The 20088-nt window shown below is 56.2% G+C and overlaps 1 protein-coding gene and 1 long non-coding RNA gene across 6 annotated transcripts in view; one reads left to right on the top strand and one right to left on the bottom strand.

Annotated features, from left to right (window-relative positions):
• CCDC40 (coiled-coil domain containing 40) overlaps window positions 1-20088 on the top strand; it is a 36786-nt gene that overhangs the window by 8981 nt on the left and 7717 nt on the right. For all 4 annotated transcript variants that reach the window (XM_032456653.1, XM_032456654.1, XM_032456656.1 and 1 more), the window contains exons 5-14: window positions 502-665; window positions 1491-1574; window positions 1648-1867; window positions 5862-6019; window positions 6157-6279; window positions 9170-9291; window positions 14015-14258; window positions 14332-14514; window positions 18340-18585; window positions 19475-19688. In XM_032456653.1, the coding sequence (XP_032312544.1) occupies window positions 502-665; window positions 1491-1574; window positions 1648-1867; window positions 5862-6019; window positions 6157-6279; window positions 9170-9291; window positions 14015-14258; window positions 14332-14514; window positions 18340-18585; window positions 19475-19688 (1758 nt within the window). The remainder of the gene's footprint in view (window positions 1-501; window positions 666-1490; window positions 1575-1647; window positions 1868-5861; window positions 6020-6156; window positions 6280-9169; window positions 9292-14014; window positions 14259-14331; window positions 14515-18339; window positions 18586-19474; window positions 19689-20088) is intronic.
• On the bottom strand, window positions 8578-11758 carry LOC116656704. 2 transcript variants are annotated; one of them, XR_004311599.1, is made up of 5 exons: window positions 10840-11758; window positions 10460-10531; window positions 9666-10020; window positions 9419-9544; window positions 8578-8983 (listed from the first exon to the last, which is right to left on the bottom strand). It is a non-coding gene; the product is annotated as an uncharacterized LOC116656704 (long non-coding RNA). The 2 variants fall into 2 exon arrangements; XR_004311598.1 differs by lacking the exon at window positions 10840-11758 and adding an exon at window positions 10704-10803.

The raw sequence follows: 20088 nt of genomic DNA, 5'->3' as shown, positions 1-20088 counted from the left end.
TCATGTCACTCACAAGCGACACACAGACACACACCCAAACGAGTTAAAAACGGAACAGGATGTCTCCGGCTCGGGCGGCAGGGAAAGCTGAAACTAGAACCTCACTGAGACGCCCCTGCTGCTCAATCTTACCAGCTGTTTCCCATTAAAAAAAAATCAATCTAGTCCTTCGTTAAGAAGCCACCTTCTACTCACTCTTTATATACAGATACATTTAAAAAGTACCTACAAAATGTATTTCCTTCTTGTCTACTTTTAAAATGTGATCCTTTCTATGGAACATGTTCAGTCAACTAGTAGGAACCCTAACCCTAACCCTAACCCTCCCACCCAGCTGACCCTGTGAATGGCACGTGTGAGCACTAACCCAATGGGCGCTTTTTCTCTGTTTCCCACGATGTTGCCTGAGGCTAAATGTGTCCGCTTTGCCTGATGACACCCCCAGAGAAGCACGCTCTCTACGCCTCTCTCACGCCTCAGTGATGTCTGCTGTCCCCCCAGAGCCCGCTGCCCCCCCCGGAGAAGGAGCTGCGCCCTCCTTCCTGGACAGGATCCAGCAGCTAAGCATGGCGGAGGAAGGGGGCCTGGGGGAGAGAGTGGAGTCTGAGGGCAGCGACGAGGCCGAGGAAGACAGGTCCCAGCTGGTGGTTTTGGACCCAGACCACGTAAGGAGACGTCCCCGGGTTTTGCTGTTGCCCCACACAGATGAAGAGGGACTCCGCTTCTCCTGTACCTGCCCCGGAGGCCCTTCCCACCCTGCCCTCCGCAGACCTCCGCCACCCCCTCAAACGCCACGCTCTCGTCTCTCCCCCCTCAACGGTTTTTCTGCAGGGTTTGGACTGCTGCTTTGTAAAGTGTATTCTCCCTTTAGGTTCATACGCTGGGTCAGCATTTCTCAACCTTGGCGCCATTGATATTTGGGGCTGGATCACTCTTTGTTGGCGGGGGCTTCCTGGGCACCACAGGGCAGCATCCCTGGGCTCCACCCACTAGACGCCAGTAGCACCCCTTAGCTGTGACAACTAGAAATCTCTCCAGACTTTGGGTGTTGGGTGGGGACAAAAATCACTCCACTGATGACCACTTGAGTGTCCCAACCCTCTGGCAAGCAGGGAGGGCAGGTCTTGATTGGATGAGCCCCTGTGGAAAGCCCTGGTGCTCCAGGCACCGCCGGAGGGATCGGGTTGTGCTGGGAAAGGGGGCTGAGCACTCACTCGGTGCTGGCACCCCACGCGCTGCTCATCACTGCCCTCTGACCCCCGGGGAAAACCAGAACCACTGACCCAGCTCACCCTGTCATTTTGCCAAAATATGCACTCAGGTCCTTCAGTGCTTAGGATGAGACCACGGGCGCTTTGACTTTGTGGCTTCCGGAGTAAGAATCCCGGGCAGAAGTGGGGAGCACCCGCCTGGAAGTCATTCCTGTAGCAATTTAGGCTAAGCCCTGGAGGGGACAGGGCAGTAACCGCTGTGCTCTTCCGTCGTTTTAGCCCCTGATGATTAGATTCCAGGCTGCCCTGAAGAACTATCTTAACCGGCAGATAGAGAAGCTGAGGCTGGAGCTTCAGGAGCTGGTGCGTACCTGTCCCGCCTTCCACCCGGCTGTGCGCCCGCGGCCCCGTGACCCAGCTTCTCTCTCTGCTGCAGGGCGTGGCCACCAAGCAAGGCCGAGTCCAGCGGCAGGAGCTGGGGGTGGACCTCTACGGGGTCCAGCAGCACCTGGCCCGCCTGCAGATGCAGCTGGAGAAGAGCCACGACCGCCACTCGACCGCCGCGTGCGCCAGGCGCCAGAAGGAGGAGGAGCTGCAGAGCGCGCGCCTGCTCTACGCCAAGACCTGCGCCGCCGCCGGCGAGGAGCGCAGACAGCGTAAGGCGCGCGCGTCCTCGCGGGTGTCCTCGTGGCGCGTCCCCGCGTGCCTCTGCAACCGGGTGGGGCGTCCCCGAGGGCCGTCACAGGGCATCAGGAGAAGCAAGATGTGTTCGTGTCCTGGAGGAGTTCCCAGCCTTTGGGGGGAGGGAAGACATAAATGTCTTAAAAGGGACCTAATTAGGCAAAGCAGCAAACGCTGAAAGCTGGCAGGTGGGGTACACAGGTCAAAGCAGGAGAGGCTGGTGGCATCGAAGGTAGGGTATCCAGAGGGCAGGAGGAGCGGGAAGGGACAGGCTTTGAATAGGTGGGGAGGTATGGGTGAGGCCAGTCCCAAGTGCTCTGCAGCCCCGGGTTGTGCGGCAGATTAAGGGGGGCAGGGGACCTTGGAGCAGAAGAGGTAGTGGGACTACCACTCGTCACCGTGCACTGTTGCCACCAAAGCAGTGGCCCTGCACAGAGCCCAGGCCGTGGGTCACAGTCAGCAGTGCGGTCGCCCCAGGTTACTTTAGTCTTTGTGCTTTTTCACGTTTCCAACTTCCTTTATCAACTCTGTATTACTATTATAACTGGGGCTGGGGGTGGGGGGGGACCTAAAAGAATCCGAAAGAAAACGGCATCACACGTTTATCTCAACTATGGCTGGAACGAAGCATTTGGGGCCCTGAGAGATGCCGGGGAGGTTTCCAGATGGACAGAGTTGGGACATGTGCTCACTTCTGGAGTACCCCTCCCTGACTACCGCCAAGTTAACAGAATCTACCAAAAAGAAAGGAGCGGGGCATTCACACCAAAGCAACAGAGCCGCGTCCTCTGGATGGAACAGAATTTAGACCAACCTGAAAGAGGACACAGGTTCTCCCACGCCCTCCACACAGCAGCAAGTGCCAGCCAGCACCCCTCACCAGAGGCTCAAGGTGTGGGTGGGCTTCTGGAAAGCTCTAAACGTCTTTGTGGACACTGCATCCTTTCTAGAGGTCACCAGGGAACAGGAGCAGAAGGGGGTTCCACCAAGCAAGGACCCCTCTAACAGCGCCATTTCCCCCTTCTCCAAACTAAGGAATTCGGGGAATGGGCCCAGCCCTGCCCACCAGGTGCGGTCCCGTAGGTGACACGTGGGGCTTTGCCTGTGGAGGACTTCCGTGGTTGGCCGCCTCACCTGGGAGGGAGGGGAAGCCCAGCAGCCAGTGGACCTTCTCGTCCAAGTGTGAGGCGGCAGCAGCAGCCCCCAGACAGGAGAGCGGGCAGGGCTTGAGCGACAGAGCGGACGCCTCCACAGACACAGGCCAGTTTCTGGAAACGGCACGCGTCCGCTGGCGTCCAACTTGAGATTGTAGAGGACGTCACGTGGGGGAAATGAAAGCGAAGTGTTGTGGAAAAGGATCCTTGGAATTAAAAAACAATCATCATCTCCCACCCAAAAAAAAGAAAGAAAAAGGCACTAAATAGACAAACCAGCACTGCTGGAAGCAGAACTTGTAAACTGACAGGCCAGTTGGGGGAATTCTGCCCAGAGTTCAGGGCAAAACCCAACATGATGGACACTTTGAGAAGGAGATACAAGATGTGGACAAACAGACCTGAGAACGTCAGTGTCCACAAGACAGAAATTCCAGGAGATTAGGGGCATTAGCCAGTGACATCAGACGGAAACATTTGCATGAGTTCTCAAAAGGTGAATCTTCAGTTATAAAGATTCACAGAGGGCCAGACAGGTGGAAGGAAAAACAAACATGCCTTGACACAGTTGGTGGAATTTTTAAGTTCCAAAGGGAAAGGGAAAAAAAATACCACAGGCTTATAAGCAGGTCGAAGCCAGACACTTCCTGCGTTATTAACCCTCTAGGGAGCTGGGTGGAAGATTTGGGAAACTCTTCCCAGGCTTATTTTATAATACTTGGTGTAATCCTTGCTGATAAAGCTTACAACCTCCAAAAACAGAACACTATAAACAGGTCCTACTTGTGCCATGTGGAAATCTTGAATAAAATATTAGCAAATATTAAACTTTCACTCAGTGACAAAAAGATTAAGTTCAGCAATATAGGAAAAGAAAGATACCTCTTAGTCGAGAAGAGCTTGATTCTGGACTAGTCTGAAAGTCGGAAATCTGCTAACGTATTGCATTAAATTCATACATTAAAGGAGAGAGGGGGGAGAAAAGATTCTCTGCGGGGATGCCAAGTGGGTGTTTGGCTAAAACTCATTGTCCACCCTAAACTATGGAAGGAAAGCCCTTTGTAAGTATTTGCCAGAAACTGACAAGAAACTGCTGCTCCAGGGAGAGCCCTGAGCCATCACAGAGAAGATCGGGAGTGAGATGGGAGTCTGCGCTGTTTTGGAGGTTCCAGCCATGCAAGAAGACAGAAGCAAATGAGGTGTAGACTTTGGGTGTGAATCGTGAAGCTCACTCTCCACCAATGGTATGATTGTTTACCTGGAGGAGTCAAGATTACTGATGGAAAAAGAAAAAGCTAATTAAAAAGAAATCTAGAAAGTAACTGGATACCAGAGCTGTAGTTGTCTACCAGTAATACCCAATTACAAATTATAATTTAAAAAAAACTCATCCATAACAGCGATAGCAACCATGAAACACTTAGGAGGAAGTCTAACAAGAAGTGGGTCTGCCTGTCTGGAGAAAACAATAAAACTTTACTAAAGGACCTAAAACAGATTTGAATAAATGGAACAATCATATTACCAGGATGGGAAGATACAACCATGTGAATATGTCATTTGTCTCCAAGTTAATAAGTAGTTCAGTGCAATTCCAGTTACAATCCATGACGGGATGTTTTGGGTGAACTTGAATTAATTTAACCTATTTATTTACTTATTTTCAAGAAGTAATTATTCAACATTGAAGCCCTCTGAAGTCTCCCCATCTGCCCCCACCTCCAGCCCCCTCCACAGAGGCCCTGGTGGTATTGATTCCTGCGTGTTCTGTTGAAGATATTTTTGCACATAAAAGCCAAGTTACAAGCGTGCGGGGTTTTGTCCTGTACCTTTTACACAAGTAGCTGCGCGGTGTGCCCACTGCTGTTCCTCGCAGCTTTTTCCCCTTATCAGTGCATGCTGGGGACTATTCCATCTCCCCCCAAGAAGCGCTCCATTCCTGACAAGTTGATTTTAAAGTTCACTTGGAACACTAAGTGCACAAGAATATCCAAGAAAATTTTAAAAAAGAAGGATTATGAAGGAAAACTGTCCATTAGCTGCTTACTGCAAACTGAATGTGCCGGTGGCATTGTTAGATCACTCAATATTTTTTGATCATTTGACCACCTGAAAATAAACACTCAGACCCCTACTTCACACTAAACAGATCCTATTGACCCTGCAAATCTCTCCAACTTCCTCTTCTGCCACCAAGTCGAGAAAACTCACCTGCTTAGATGAGGCCCACCTTATAATGTCCCTTTTTGCCACAAAACACTGCCTAATCACAGGAGTGACCATGGGGGCAAAGGTCATGGGAAGCGTATAAAATTCTGCCCACCCCGTCTTCATTGCATAAATGACCCTTCAAGCTCTGCCACCACAGGTTGAGGTCTTGCCCTCTAAATACACTGGTGTTCTGGCTTGTAAATCAGTCTCACGTGAGTTTTGTTAAAAGGAACCCATTCCTCCGTCCCAGGGGCTTCAGTGGCGCTCAGCCCACCCATCAGGCTAGTTTCTTCCTGAGGGTTTAGGTTTGTCCCTGAGATGACCAGCCTCTGAGTGAGCAGAAATCTGTAGAACTCATACGAGGCCCCGTAATCCAGCGCTGTTTCAGAACATCCTTAGATGCGGAGGGTCTCGAGTTCATGGCTGGGATGCTGGGCCTAGATTGCACATATTTTTGTCTCTCCAACTTTGTGAGGTCTTTGAAGGCAAGGTCCGGGACTTCGTCGTTTGAGCGCCATTTCTCAGGCCCACCCACCTGGCGGGGGGGCTGCGGCCTCCCCGTCGTCGGGGTGCAGTGCTGGGACGGCCCTCTTGTCTCCCGCAGTGGCGGCCCTGCAGACGGAGGTGGATACCCTGGCTCTGCACCTCTTCTACGTGCAGAACGTGGACCAGGACGTGCGTGACGACATCCGTGTGATGAAGCAGGTGGTGAAGAAGTCGGAGGCCGAGCGGACGCGGGCCGAGCTGGAGAAGCAGCAGCAGGTGTCCTGCCAAGAGGGGGCCTGCGCCCACCTGTGATTCCTCTGCGGGAACCTGCGGCCGCGGGAGCTGGGCCCGCGCGCCTGGGTCGGGGTCGGTGGAGACCCACCTCACGACGTGTCTCCTCCCCTCGCTTCCAGGACCTGCACATGGACCAGCTCACCGTCCGAGCCAACCAGCTGGAGGAACGGACCGCCCTGCTCGAGGCTCAGTACCACGCGCAGGCCGAGGACACCCGGACGCTCAGGAAAGCAGTGAGCGAGGTGAGGGCTCAGGGGCACGAGGCCGTCCGGCCGCCGTGCCCAGGCTGCGCCTGCTGAGGGACTGACTGGCCCCCGTCAGCCAGCCAGCCCTCTGCACGTCTGTGCGAACCTGTGAGCATCTCAGAGCACCCGGCGACCCAAGGTGGGGACCCAGCCGATACCCGCTGACTGATGGCCCGTGTTCTTATCCTGTCGGAGCCAGTGATGGACTGAAAGTTCTCCAGGAGCTGGGACGTTCTGTTCTGCTTGCCGGGGGATCCTTAGCAAGTGTATTAGCGACCGCGGGCCTCTTCCGGGGAGGGCCGGGGTCTCCCTAACCACTCAGCCCAGGCAGCCGGCGCCCCAGGGCAGTGCCCACATCTCTGCTCCATGCGGGGTAAGGCAGGGCATGGACTCAGTGCCACACCAGACTCAGTGGCCGCCCTGGAAACCGAACGTGCCATGACTTTTCTTTTTAAATCTGTGACTCACCATCTGCAGTGATGGCACAAAGGAAACAACACACTTTTATTGAAGGCAAGAAAGACGGGCTCAAAGAAATGAACAAACACACCTGGGTCCACGTGGGGAAACACCTGGGTCCACGTGGGGAAGCACCCGGTTCTCTCCAGCCGGGGGATGTCCTTAACCCAGCTGTGCCCCCGGCGGAACCCCTGGGGAGCCGGGGAACTTCTTAGTTAGTGAGGCGATTCTGAACTTTATCTGGAAAATAAATTCAGAGAACTAGCCGAGAATCGTCCAGGGAGGCGCTGATGGGTTTCCTGAGAGGTGGGACTTCCTGGGAGAGTCCTGGACAGGCCGGGCTGGTGGGTCCTCCTAGCATTACATACAATAGAGGCTAGAATAATGAATTGCTGGAGTCAGGGTCCGAGGTGGGCCGTGGGAGCCTGAGAGAGAGCTCAGAATCCAGGAAACGTTTCTATAGAAATTTCATGGATTATAAATTAATGGAGAGCAAGTCGATTGTGCACCCAGGGGCATTGGGACATTCAGTTAATCATTCGGGGGGAAAAATAAATCGTTTCCTCATTCCACATGGGACGAAGTATTTAAATGAGGGAAACTGTACCAGAAGGAAAGAAAAAAGACAAATATTTATAAAATCCTGGGCTGGAGAGGCGTTTCTGTAAGTGTGGTGGTGCGGAAGGTTTGAAAGTCAGTCCGGACTCTCCCGTGCACGCTTCTGCACTGTGATGGCTGTGCTCACACGCGATGCTGTGAACTTTTCCTTCGTTGCATCTTTTTGTGCCTTGCACCCCCCTCTGCCAGCTGTGTCGCCGGGGCAGGGCCGTCGTCCCCCATTTTGTTCATCCTGCATTCCCACACCCAGAACAGCGAGGGCGCGTGGCAGGTGCACCACAGACATCGATGATGGAAGAGGACGAGATGGGGTTCTCCCACCGACTTGGCAGAATGAACAGGAGCAGAAGTGGGGCCCCCAGGCTGGGAGGTGCACATCCGGCTTTTCCGAGATCTTCGTTCCAGGGCAATGTTGTACAACGTGTCAGGGCCACCCCCTCACCACCCCGCCGCCCCAGCGAAGTCTCCCAAAACATCACTGCTTGGACTTCACTCCAGGGAAAGCAGGCATGCATATCGAAGTTTTATACATTACGGACTCCACGGACAAGGTGAACAGAGAGTCACGGGGGACCCAGTGTTGTGTGTGACAGCCAAGAAAGATTCCAAGAAGAGGGCATCGGTTACACAAATTATGATACATCCATGCACGGGAAGACTGTCCCACCAATGGAACAAATACTTACCAACGTGGAAACCCATTCACAACGTGTTCATTTTTAACACTAAGTTACAAAGCGATGTATCCATGATTACGCACACACACGCACACACACGCACACGCAGGAAGACACCGCCAGGCTGTCAGGAACAGTGAGCTCCGAGTGGTGGGGTTATTTCGATTTTCTTTCTGTTTATCTCCATGTTCTAATTTGCACAGAGTGAATACTTTTTTTTTTAATGGGGAAGGTGTTTAAAACATTTAAATGCTGAATTCAGCCTGAATCTTTGCATCTCAGCCTGCACCTCGGTCAGCAAGCCCTGGTCTGGCAATGAGCACCGTGGCGGGGCCCCTGCCTCAGGCCAGCCAGCCCCACGCGGCCCAGCCCCGAGGAGCCCGGTGGTTCTGGTGCCTGCTGTTGGGCAGTGCACAACCTGCTCCTTGGCACAGAGCGGCCTCCTTGGTTAATAACTTACCCAAATCCAGAAATGTCTCACCAGCCATAGCACAGTTAATCCATACCACTTTATTCTCTATAATAATAATGAATCGGCGGTATTTTAAAGCCCTGACAACCAAGAAGGGAATCCCCATGGGTGTGATGCTTCCTTCCACACCCAGCTCCGCCCTTGCACCGTCACTGTGAGTGTTCAAGGCTCCTCTGACTTCCTCCAGCGTCTCCCACGCACGTCCACCAAGAGCAAACTCTGCTGGACTCGGCTTCTCCACAAAGGTGCTAGTGCCACAAGGAGGGTCTCACCTGAGTCCCCACTCGGTGCCCCTCCCGGGAGTCCAGCACACGGCCAGGTGCGGTGGTTCCAGTGGAATGATGAGACTCTGAGCATCACGGCGTAGCAGCCCTGAGCGAGCTGAGGACAGGCTGGACAGGCTGGGCATGCAGGCACCGTCTCGTCTGACCTGACGGCCCCAGGAAGGGGGTGCTGGTACTCGGGACCCGGGACCCTGCATGAGGATTTAGGCAGGTGTTGGACGGGTCTTTAGAGCCGTGTTTAATTACACACAAGAAAAGCAAGGGTAGCAGAGAAGGAAGGTGACCCGGAAAGCTTGGGGCTCCCCAACGGCCTTCTGGGGCTCTGAGCATTAAGGGCACGAAGGCCAGCATCCACATCACCGGACTCCCCCCCGCAGGCCTGCGCGGAAATAGACACCATCAACATGGAGAAGAGGCGCGTCCTGCAGCAGTGGGCCTGCAGCCTGCTGGGCATGAAGCACCGCGACGAGGCCCACAGGACCATCCAGGAGGCGCTCAGGTACCCCGCGGAGGTGGCGGGAGAGCTCGGGCATGTGTGGGGACGGCGGGGCGTGGGCGCTGTGCCTGCCTCCTCCCGGGCGGGAACCGAGCACCCCTCCCCGGCCCCCCTGGGACGGAGGGTGCACCTGCGCCCCCAGCCCCCGCTTCCGTCCTGAAAGCCCCCTTATTGTTCTCCAGGATTCCGGTGTTTCTTAAATCCTTTCAAACTTCCCGTGGCACCGGGAGCAGCAAATCTTTCGTGCTCAGATTTCCTGGGAGGATTAAGGAGAAACAGTGAGAGAGAGAGAGAGAGAGAGAGAAGGGTGTTTATCTCGGGGAGATGAAGGTCCCTTTGATTTGTAGGCTCACCACCTGTGTGCACAAACGCCATACCTGCTCCACTGTTCTGCCGGGGGCCAGGTTCCAGCGCCAATCCGGCTTTAATCTCCCCGCAGAGGCAAGGAGGAGCCCCTCACCCAGCGTTCCCCTCTCAGGGCTCAGGGCGGCTGGCCGGCTGGGCGTGTGGCCCGGGCCGGGTGCTGGAGGCAGGGGGCTCGGGGCCCAGATGTGGAAGCCGGTTCTGGAGCGAGAGCACCGTGGCCTGGACTCGGCCTCCATGCCGGGGCCTGGTGTGCAGCCTGGCAGGGGCTGTGCCCGGGAGCGCCCTGCCCACCGTGCGGAGGAGAGAGTGGGCACTTTGTCGTGGCCGCCGATGGTCCGACCGCTCGGAGGTGTTTCCTTCTTGGTCCTGTGATTAAGAAAAACAAAAACGGAGGCATAGACATTCGACTGCTTTTAAAGCAAGCCATTTTCATGGACAGTGGCTGGATTAAAACTTAGACGTCCAGTTAAAGACCTGCCTCCCCCTTAAACACTTGGGTGGCGGGACCAAGCAGTTGCGGACTCGGGGCTGCGGGCTTGGACGGCTCCCTGCCCGGCCCCTGGGGACTGGGTCCCGCTGCCTGCAGGGCGGCCCCGCGTTTGGTGCAGCAGAGGCCTTGGCGGGTGGGCCGCTTTTCCCTCGCCCCCGACGTCCACCTCGAGCAAGGTCGAGGCCGGGGGTCGCACGGCCTGAGTGCCCCCACAGGGACCCGGGGGTTCAGGGACACCTCCGCGACCCCCACCGTGGTCCTGCGCCCTGTGCCTCTGCGCTAACCCGGGTGTCCCTCCGCGACCTTCCTCCTCACCTCGGCTGTTCCTACGTGTCCTCGGAGACAGGGCTTGGCCGTTCCTCCTTTTCTTTTTTCCGAACTCTAATCCTTTGAACAGATGATACAGCTGCTTGGTTAGAACACCTGAGACTCAGATGCAGCGAGGCCTCCCCCCCACCCGCGTCCTGCTCCACCCAGAGCCCCTTCCCGCAGACGTGCTCCCGGTCCCCTGGGCCTGTCTCCCGCGACCGGCCGTGCCAGCGAAGGAAGATACACATACCCGTGCTGGCCCCTCTGCTCTGCGTTCATTCAGAAAGCATCCTGGAGAGCTTCCCACAGCAGAGCAGCAAGAGCGTCCCCTTCCCCCCCCCCCCGTCCCCCAGCAGCTCCTGGGGGCGCTGAGGTCACCCGCACACCTGCCCCACCCCAGGGCTGCCGTCCACGCCCACGCCCGGGACTGCTGTGTCGCAAGCACACTGTGCTGTGTAACCGTGCTCCCTGTCAAGCCGGGGAGCTCTGGGCTCCAGGGTCTGAGCACCGCAGGTCTGGCAGGTACTTCCCGGGGGCCGTGACGGCCACACCCCCACCGGCGGTGTTCCAGAGTCCCGCGACAGCTCCCGTGGTCACACGTTTGGACCGTTCCAATGATTGACAAAAAACAATGGTGTCATGTTTTGAAAACAGACACATGGAATGTTCATTTTATCAAAGCACACGCACACACACACACACACACACACACACACACACACACACACACACACACTCCTAGCAGGCAACGGCTTGTAGCGACTCTGGCTCGGCTTTCCTTCCGCAGCTCTAACCGCGCCAGCCACAGAGGCGTGAGCGCCCCCGCCACCCAGAACGCGCTGCCCGCACGGGACGCCGTGAGAGCCGTGCGCTCTGGCTGCGGAGCTGCGGGGAGGTGTGAAGGAGGAAACCGAGACGGGTCAGCGAAGGTCAGGGCGTCGCAAAAACAAAGTATGGCATCGCCTGTGGCTTCCAGGCCAGTTCAGCAGCTGAACTAAATACTAAATGCCAATCCGTAGCATGTTGGCCATTTTAGAAAATGAACGAAAATGGTGATAGTCCGGGCTGGTGGCCCGGACGTGGGGCACGAGGCCAGCCCCCCGCAGCTGTCTGGGCTGGGCGGGGATCCCTCCCCTGTGGAGAAGAGGGTGAGTGGGTGTGTGAGCTGGGCACGGGCACTGCCACCGTGCCCAGTGGGCCTCCCTCAGGCCTGGGGTCTGGCAGGAGGTGCCCCCTCCCCACCAGCCTCCCCTGAGCCCAGGGGTGCCTGCAGCCCTGAAGACCTGGGGCCACAGCCGCCACAGAGGGCACTGGTTAGAAATGTGTCCCCGGACGTGGGGCGTGGGCGAGGCCCTAGGGGACTGATTGCTCCGATGACGCACTGTGTCCCGTCCCTCCTCCCCACTTGGGGAGGCCGAGCGGTGTCCCTCCCTGGGCCTCCCGAGGCTGGTGGACGTGTCCTGCTGACCAGGACCCAGGGAGTGACCTGAGACCAGAGAGGTCCAGACGGGTCCCCGCCACACCCAGGCTTTAAAGACGGCGCCTCCCACCAAATCTTTGCAATGTTAGCGTCAAAGTCGCAGTGGGGGAGGGGGGGCGGTCACAGCCCCAGCTGAAGGGTCACGTGGGAGGCTGGAGCAAACACTGCAAGTCATACATTTGAAGCAAATGGTCATTTTCATGTGAAGTGTCTCAAAATAGGCCAGAAAATACAAAGACAGTACTGTGCTGAGCTCGGGCGGGGGGGGGACACCCTGCCCAGAACTTACACCCCCGCAGGGAGAGGGCCGCTGTGCCCCGCTGTCTGCCTCTGTCGGACCTCCTGGCAGGAAACGCGCGGGGCGGGCAGGGCTCAGGCCTTGCCGGGTGTTAATTTGTCAGCTTCGTCACCTTGAGATCCTGTACCAAGTTCCCTCTTAACTTTCAGACGGGCTAGGCCAAGCCTCAGGCATCCTCGGAGTCCACCAGCTCTTCTGGGTTCATTTGTTTTCTATCGGTATCTGCTAATCAAGGAAATTTTGAAAGTGTCTTCTTTAAAAGTAATTTTTATCAAGGGTAGGTAAGTGATCATGTTACTGGAAATTAGAAAAAGCGACAAGGATGTGAGAGTACCCGTGGCTTTCCACTTTTGTAATGGTGACAATTGATCGGCTGGCGTCCCGGTGTCTGTTCCCCCGTGGGTAGATTTCAGCGAGTGTTCGGACTTCTGTCATACAGATTGGATGTGTTTGTTTTATTGTCATTTATGAGGCTGCTACTTCCTAAAAGAGAAAATGAGTAAGTTTTTAACCCATCAGTTGAATTGAGGATAATTTATGTGGAGATTTATGATGCACAGAAGTTACCCTGTTCCAGTGCACAGTTTGGTTCAGCAAATGGACAGAGGCAAGTGAGCATCGTGCCCTCAAGGTCACAGATGTTCCCTGCGTCCCCAAAAGTCAGCGCGTCTCCCCACCGCCAGCCCCCAGCAGAGCCTGCCCTGCTGTCCGTCCCTGTAGGCTTGTCATTTCCCGAATGTCTTGCACGTGAAGTCACACGACACGTGTGACTTCCTTGCCTGGCGTTTTGCACTTCACATGACGCTTTGAGTCGTCCTCGTGTTGCCAGATCAATGGCGTATTTGTTCTCATTGCCCGTGCTGGCGACGGTACACCGGCAACTGGTTGTTTCCAGTTTGGGGCCGGCGTGAAAGCCGCTGTGCACACTGGACGGGTTTTGGTCTAGACGACATTTCCATGGCGTTGCTGGTAAGTGTGTATTTTACTTTGGAACAAACCGCCAAAATGTTTCCCAGAGTGGCTCGTTCCAGTCTGCACTCCCACCACAAGGGACGCGAGTCCCCGTCGCCCTCGCCGTCGCCAGCACTTCATGATAATGCCATTTTCGTTTTGGCGCTTAGCAGGTGCGTCTTGGTGTCCCATCGGGAATTCGGTTTGCGTCTCCCCAGGACTAGTGCCGTCGCGCACCTCTCCGTGTGCTTGCTTGCCGTCCATAGATCTTCCCCGATTAGCTGTCTTTTGCTCATTTTTAAGCCAAGTGACTTATCTGTTTGTTGAATTATGAGTTCTCATGTGTTCTGGATACAAGTTCTTTTGTCAGACATGTATTTTTAAAACACGGAGGGGCACGCTGAGGGGGTTTGAAGAGACGGCCGCCTGCGCTCCCCCCAGTCCCGGCGGTCACTGCGGCCGTGGGGAGAGAGCCTCGGAGGCTCGGGGCTCAGCGTGCATGTCTGTAAACCCGGGGTGACGGCATTTCCTTTCCAAGGTGATGGTCACGACCGGAGGGGAGGGGCTGGCGGCGACCCCCGCCCCGCCCAGCACAAGTCAGCAGCTTCCTTCCATCTCCCCCTCCCACAATCATAACATCCCAAGAGTTTAAGACTTGAATTTGAAATGGGTAATAGTTCTAATGTGCTAGAAACCAGTAGTCAAGGTTCGGCTGCTGTGAAGAGTTGGCCTCCTAATTTCTTTCTCTCTACCCTGTGGGCGTCCTCCGAGCGGGGTACCACCGTCCGCACTGGTGTTCTGATGTCCTATTTTACCCTCTCTGTGTTGGCAGTGAATGCCAGCACCAAGTCAAGTCCATGGACGGCGAGCTCGAAGCCTGTAAGAAGTCCATCATGAAGGAGGAAGAAAAGAACGAGAAGCTGGCCAGCATCCTGAACCGGGTGGAGACAGAGGCCAGCCTAATGCAGAAACTGATCTTGCAGGGCCTGGCCAAGGACGAGGCCCTGCAGAACGAGTTCAGCACCTACAGGCTCACCTTGCTGGACACGGAGGACGCACTGGGCAAGGCCCACGTGGTACGGCCACGTCCCCCCACCACGTGCCTCCCGGCCGCCTGCACAGCATCCACTTCTGACTCTCCCTTCCCAGGAATACACGGCGACCCTCGGCGAATTGCAGACTCTCCAGCAGACCGTCCGGCACGAGGTGGAGCAGAGGAGGAAGATGGATGTCTGCATCGTGGAGAAGCTGCAGGAGCACATGACCTCCAACAAGATGACCAGGTACTTCCACCAGCTCATCCTGAAGCTCCAGAAGGAAAAGACCAACCTGGTACGTCTCCTGCACACACCCGGGCCGCCAGAGGCAGGTGCCCCCGGGGAGAAGGGGTGGGGGCGGCTTCGCAGGGAACACACCACACGCCGCGGAATCAGCATGAGCAAGGGACATGCGGCGCGTCTGTTCACCTTTCGTGGTTGTTGTTTTTTCCTAGTTGTAAAAGCAATACATTTTTATTGTAGAAAACCCAGAAACACAGAAAGGCATGAGAGGAAAATAAGACAGCCACAATCCCACTGTCCAGACACAATCTCTTCTGAAATTGTGGTATATTTCCTTCTGGAAAATTTTCTGAACACGCACAGTCATATGTGCAAAGACACACGCATGCACACACACACGCCCCCCCCCACGTGCCCAGACACAGATGTTCACACACACACATGCAGACACGGCCTCAGAGGACACGGCTCTTACTGTTTATCAGTTTTGGAACCATTCTGATCCATTTTTCCTCATTTTTTACTGAAAATATGACACAGAAAAGTGCACAAAGAACAAGTGTAGGAACTGACGAATTTTTCAGTATCTGCACAGTATTTTATTTTACATTACTGGCCATATTCAGCATAACGGTTTCCATTAAATGTTCTTAGGAAAGGAACATGACAGTTCATGCATCACAGTTCATCCTATGAGTGCATGTGTTTTGTTTAGCAATTCTTTCATTAGACGTTTCAGATTGTTTTTAGGTTTCAAACATTATAAACAGCTCAGCACCGAACTTGCACGTTCACACATCTCTGTCTGCGTGTCTGAGGATAAACTGCAGCAGAAACCCTGGTCAAATGGGCAGGAGCACTTTAAATGGATTCCAGAGCTGCCCAAGCCTCTGCCTCTGCCCAGGGTGTGCCTGGAGGCCCTGAGTGACTGTGACTGGCCCTCCTGGCCTGGGGACCCTCTCCTTTCCCCTCCCCCTACATGAGTTCTCTCTTGCTTCCCCAGGGGTTTTGCTTTTCTCAGGGAGTGGGGGGGTGTCCCTGTGTCCTTAGAAAAGCAATTCATTACTTGAATTGTTTCTCCTTTGGCTCTTTCCATGATATGACCCCCTGCCTCAGGGCCACCATCTACCTGGCTGGCAGCCCGAGGCACCTCACCCCTCTCAGACACCTGGGAGGAAGCCAGTTCGCTCTTGGCCTGGTTGTGCCACGGGACTGGGGAGACAGGGCTGGAATCCAGACTGAGCGTGGCTGGATCTCCTTGGGATGTCTGGGCTGATGGTGGTGGAAGAGGGGCAAGACTCCCTGCTTGGAACAGAAGTAGGGGTCCCAAGGGTGCACTGTAGGAGCTAAGGAGCATGGTGGGCGTGCAGTAACCTGCCAGCTCTGCTGCAGCACTGCAGAGGCAGGTCCCCAGGCCCCCTGGCAGACCCCTTCACCAGCTCCCAAAGTGGGTGGCTCATGTGCTACCACTGATGTCCAGCCGAGGGCAGTAAAGAGTTCTGGACCAGCATTTGTTACAATTGGTGGGTGGCGCACATACTACTACTAATGTCCAGCAGAAGGCAATGAAGAGTACTGGTCCACACTTGTACTACCACTGATGTCCACCGGAGGGCAATAAAGAGTCCTAGTCCAGCATTTGTGAACAACGGTTGGTGGGAGGCGCGTGTACTACCACCGATGTCCACCGGAGGGCAGTAAAGGGTCCTGGTCCAGCATTTGTTGTAACAGTTGGTGGGAGGTGCGTGGACTACCACAGTTGTCCACCTGAGGGCAGTAAAGAGTACTGGGCCAACATTTGTTGCAACAGTTGGTGGGAGGTGCGTGGACTACCACAGTTGTACACCGGAGGGCAGTAAAGAGTCCTGATCCAGCATTTGTTACAATTGGTGGGCATCACGTGTACTACCACCGGTGTCCACCGGAGGGCAGTAAAGAGTACTGGGCCAACATTTGTTGCAACAGTTGGTGGGCGGCATGTGTACTACCACCGATGTCCACCGGAGGGTAGTAAAGAGTCCTTGTCCAGCATTTGTTACAATTGGTGGGTGTCATGTGTACTACCACCGATGTCCAGCAGAGGACAGAAACGAGTCCTGGGCCAGTGTTCGTTGCAATAATTGCCAGGAGATGCAAATCCAGCTCTTAAAAGGGGGCACTTTGCTTGAACTGTTCAAAACCCCCTTGGGCTGGTGGCAGGGGGTGTGGGCATATCTGGGACAAAGGGCAGAGTTTGTGGATGGGCAGAATCATTAGGAACTGGGTCCAGAGGGAGGGCGGGCACAGGTGAACAGGGAGGGCAGGTGTGGGTTTCCGCTGTTAATCCAGGAGCCGTATTGACATCCCAGAAGGATGCCAGGGTGAGCAATGCGCCAGAGTGTCGCTGGAGGGAGGCCATGTGCTCTGGCTGGCCTGGCTGGTGGCTGAAAGGGGACTTGGGAACTGAAGCCCTCCCCTCCAGGGTGGAGCGCTGGGGCAGAGAGGAAGGTGTGCCCCTCTGAAGACCTGGTGAACTTGGGTGGTCTTGGCAAAGAGAGGGATGGCATAACCAGAGCTCAGAGGGACCAAGGCATGACCTTAGGGGCTGGGTGACTTGAGATGCTGGCAGGATCTGGCTTTATATCTGGGGATGTCCTGGAAAGCCGTCCACAGCACCCAGTCAGACAGAGTGTGACAGAGCTAGCTGGGGTCACGTGGTCACGTGGGGCGAAACGGAGATGACCCTGGGGCTGGGGGTTGTTGGGAACCGCGGGCCCGGAGAGAGCTGAGGATGTGCCCGGCAGGAGCTGGTGGGCAGCCAGTGGCGGGGGGCTGGCAGGGTCAGGGCAGAGCCAGCGCCCAGGGAAAAAGGGCCTGGTCCCAAAGCCAGAGCTGCCCTGTTGCTGATTCTCACAAGTATCCTTATGATCAGCCGTCTTTCGTGGGAAGGGGCAGAACGAATCTGTCTTCTGAGCCGGCAGAGAAGGCAGGGTGGGCTGGTCCCGGCTTCAGGATGGCAGGCGGCCCCGCAGGGCCCAGGCTGCTCCACTCTGGGCAGATGCTCCTGTCCCCAAAGCCCAAGGCTGGCGAGAGCCCCAGGGTCACGTGCCCCTGGCTGGTGGCAGATGGCGCCCCACAATACAATCTCCTCTCTCCAGGACTGCGTCCAGCTTTTCAGTAAAATGTAAGGATATTTGTCCCATCGAATAGAAATGAGCAGTTGTTAAGAGCTTGCCACAACATTATTCAGAGTAGGAACACCAGTAACAGAGGCACACTCACAGAGGGCAGGCATCTCGGTTTCCTTCCCCCGAGCACACGAGCCGCAGGGAGCAGTGCCTGTGATGGCTGTGGAACAGGTGGGTGCGCCCAGGACAGCTGCGACCTGCTTCCTCAGCTCTGGGACAGATGTGGTAGAGCACCGCAGCCACTAGCAATGATGTGATGTGAGAACATCAGATGTGTCAAATTGAAAAGCGGCTACAAACCTACACGTGGAGTGTGATCCTGTTGTTGCTTTTGGAGGGGAGGAAGGGGGTTTGTATACAAAGACTGGAAGGCAGGGTAGATCTTCAGCTGTGATGGTGGCCGACTGTGCAGCAGGTTTATAGGTAATCATCTGCGTTTTCACGTCCCCCATGATGTGTGTCACTGTTTTCTGATAAAGGAAAACAGTAATGTTAACTTTATTTGTGATAGATCATCTGGGTTCCAACATGCAGGTCCTTTGACAGGTCCTGAGATGGGGAGGAAGCCAACAGCCCCCTCTTCTGATCAGGTTTTGCAGTTTCTGCAGGTGCACACCCAGATGTTCGAGGAAACGGGCAGCCAGCCCGCTCCTCTGGAGCCTTCCCCCAAAATAGAGAAAGTTCATTCATGTTTCCTTCTGCCGATTCAGGTGACACATCTTTCCAAAATTGATGGCGACATTGCTCAGGCCACCCTGGACATCACGAACACCAACTGCAGGCTGGACATGCACCAGAAGACACTGGCCGAGCTGGACACGGAAGTGAAAAAAGTCAACGACCTCATCACCAACAGCGAAAACGAAATCTCCAGGCGCACGACCCTGATCGAGAGGAAACAAGGCCTCATCAACTTCCTCAACAAGCAGCTGGAGCAGACGGTGTCGGAGCTCGGGGTGAGTCCCAGGGCCAGGAGGGCCGCTCTGGCTGACAGGGGAGCTGGCCCCGGGGGCTGTCCTGCATTTAGAAGCGAGCTCGCACAGAACCTGGGCAGCCCGTCCCTGCCCGTCTCCCAGGTGAAGCACACGTGTGCGGGATGCCGTCCCGCAGGCCGCCTGCGACCCTCTCTGTCGGGCTGGTCAGTCCGTATTTCAGCGCTATGGCCCGATGGTCCTGTCGCAGCCCCTCCTCCCCGCGGTGGCTGCACATGAACAGACGGGCATAGCCGTGGGCAGGAAAAGCTCACCCCGGGGCCCTGAAGTTTGAAGCCCGCAGCCTCCACCTGGCATGAGCTCCTCCTCTTTAGAATGTCGTGTGGCCCACGGGCTGCGTGACGACAGGCAGCAGGCAGGGTGCCCCCGACCGCTGCTCTAGGTGAAGCCGTCTGTTGAGCTTGGGGCTTGCAGTCCTATAGGTCCTCCAGGCACCCCAGACCTAAGGGCCCCACCGACGGCTCCAAGCCCCAGAGCAGGACGGGCGGCTGGGGGTGCACTCTTAGGGAGACCCCAGGCACCAGAGAATGGTCTCAAAGCTGCAACCCGCGAGGATTCTAAGGGAGTGAAGACCCTGCCCCGTGACAGTCTGCTGTTAAAAGGCAACTTGCGAAGTCCCCTTGGGTAATGGAGGCCCTGCCGCCCCTGCTCCTGCCTCTGCAAGGCTGGGGGTGGGAGGGCCGAACCAGCGCGGGGGCGGGGGCGGTAGACCCTCCAGACCCGAATCTCCCACAGCGGGTCTGACCAAATGACCTGGGCCTTCATGGGAGAGATCCCATGACGGGGTCCCCACCCTCCGCAGCCCGCCCTGACCTAGGGGCTCGGTCTGCTTTCTGGCGAACATCACTTTCAGGGGGAAGAAGTGGGGCCCCTGGAGCTGGAGATCCAGAGGCTGACCAGACTGCTGGAGGAGCACGACGCGAGCATGACGCAGGCCCAGGTGGCCTGGCTGCGGCTGCAGCAGGAGATGGTGAAGGCCACGCAGGAGCGCGAGGAGCAGCTGGTCTCCCTGGACATGGCCAAGAAGGAGCTCCACATCCTGGAGCAGAAGCAGCTCAGGATCGAGAGTGAGTGCCCCTGCCCAGCCCCCCACGGCCCCCTGCTGAGGCGCCCTGGCCCCCACCTGGTCCCACCTGGTCAGCCCCACCCACGGCCCCACGGGAGGTGCTGCCCAGGTATCGGGCCCACTCCGCCTGGACGCCTCATACCCCGTTTCTTCCCCACGGTTCTTGCTCTGCCCTGGGGGCGCCCAGACCCGCCTGTTGGAGATCAGGGTGGTTGCTTCCAGCCCCTGCCCCTGAGCTTGGCTGGTCTTCCTGGAGCCTCAGTGTCTGAAGGCCGAGCATGTCCCCTTCCGACTCCTCTGACTGGGCCGGACCGTCGTTCCCACGGGGCCCCCAAGGAGGACGGCGAGGAGGGCGCAGTGGGCAGAGACCCCGATCGCTGCTCTTTGGGAAGGTGGCTGCC

Source organism: Camelus ferus, chromosome 16 (assembly GCF_009834535.1).
Source record: "Camelus ferus isolate YT-003-E chromosome 16, BCGSAC_Cfer_1.0, whole genome shotgun sequence".
NCBI lineage: Eukaryota > Metazoa > Chordata > Mammalia > Artiodactyla > Camelidae > Camelus > Camelus ferus.
The sequence above is the reverse complement of the archived record's forward strand: the minus strand, read 5'-3'. Positions and strand labels throughout refer to the sequence as shown.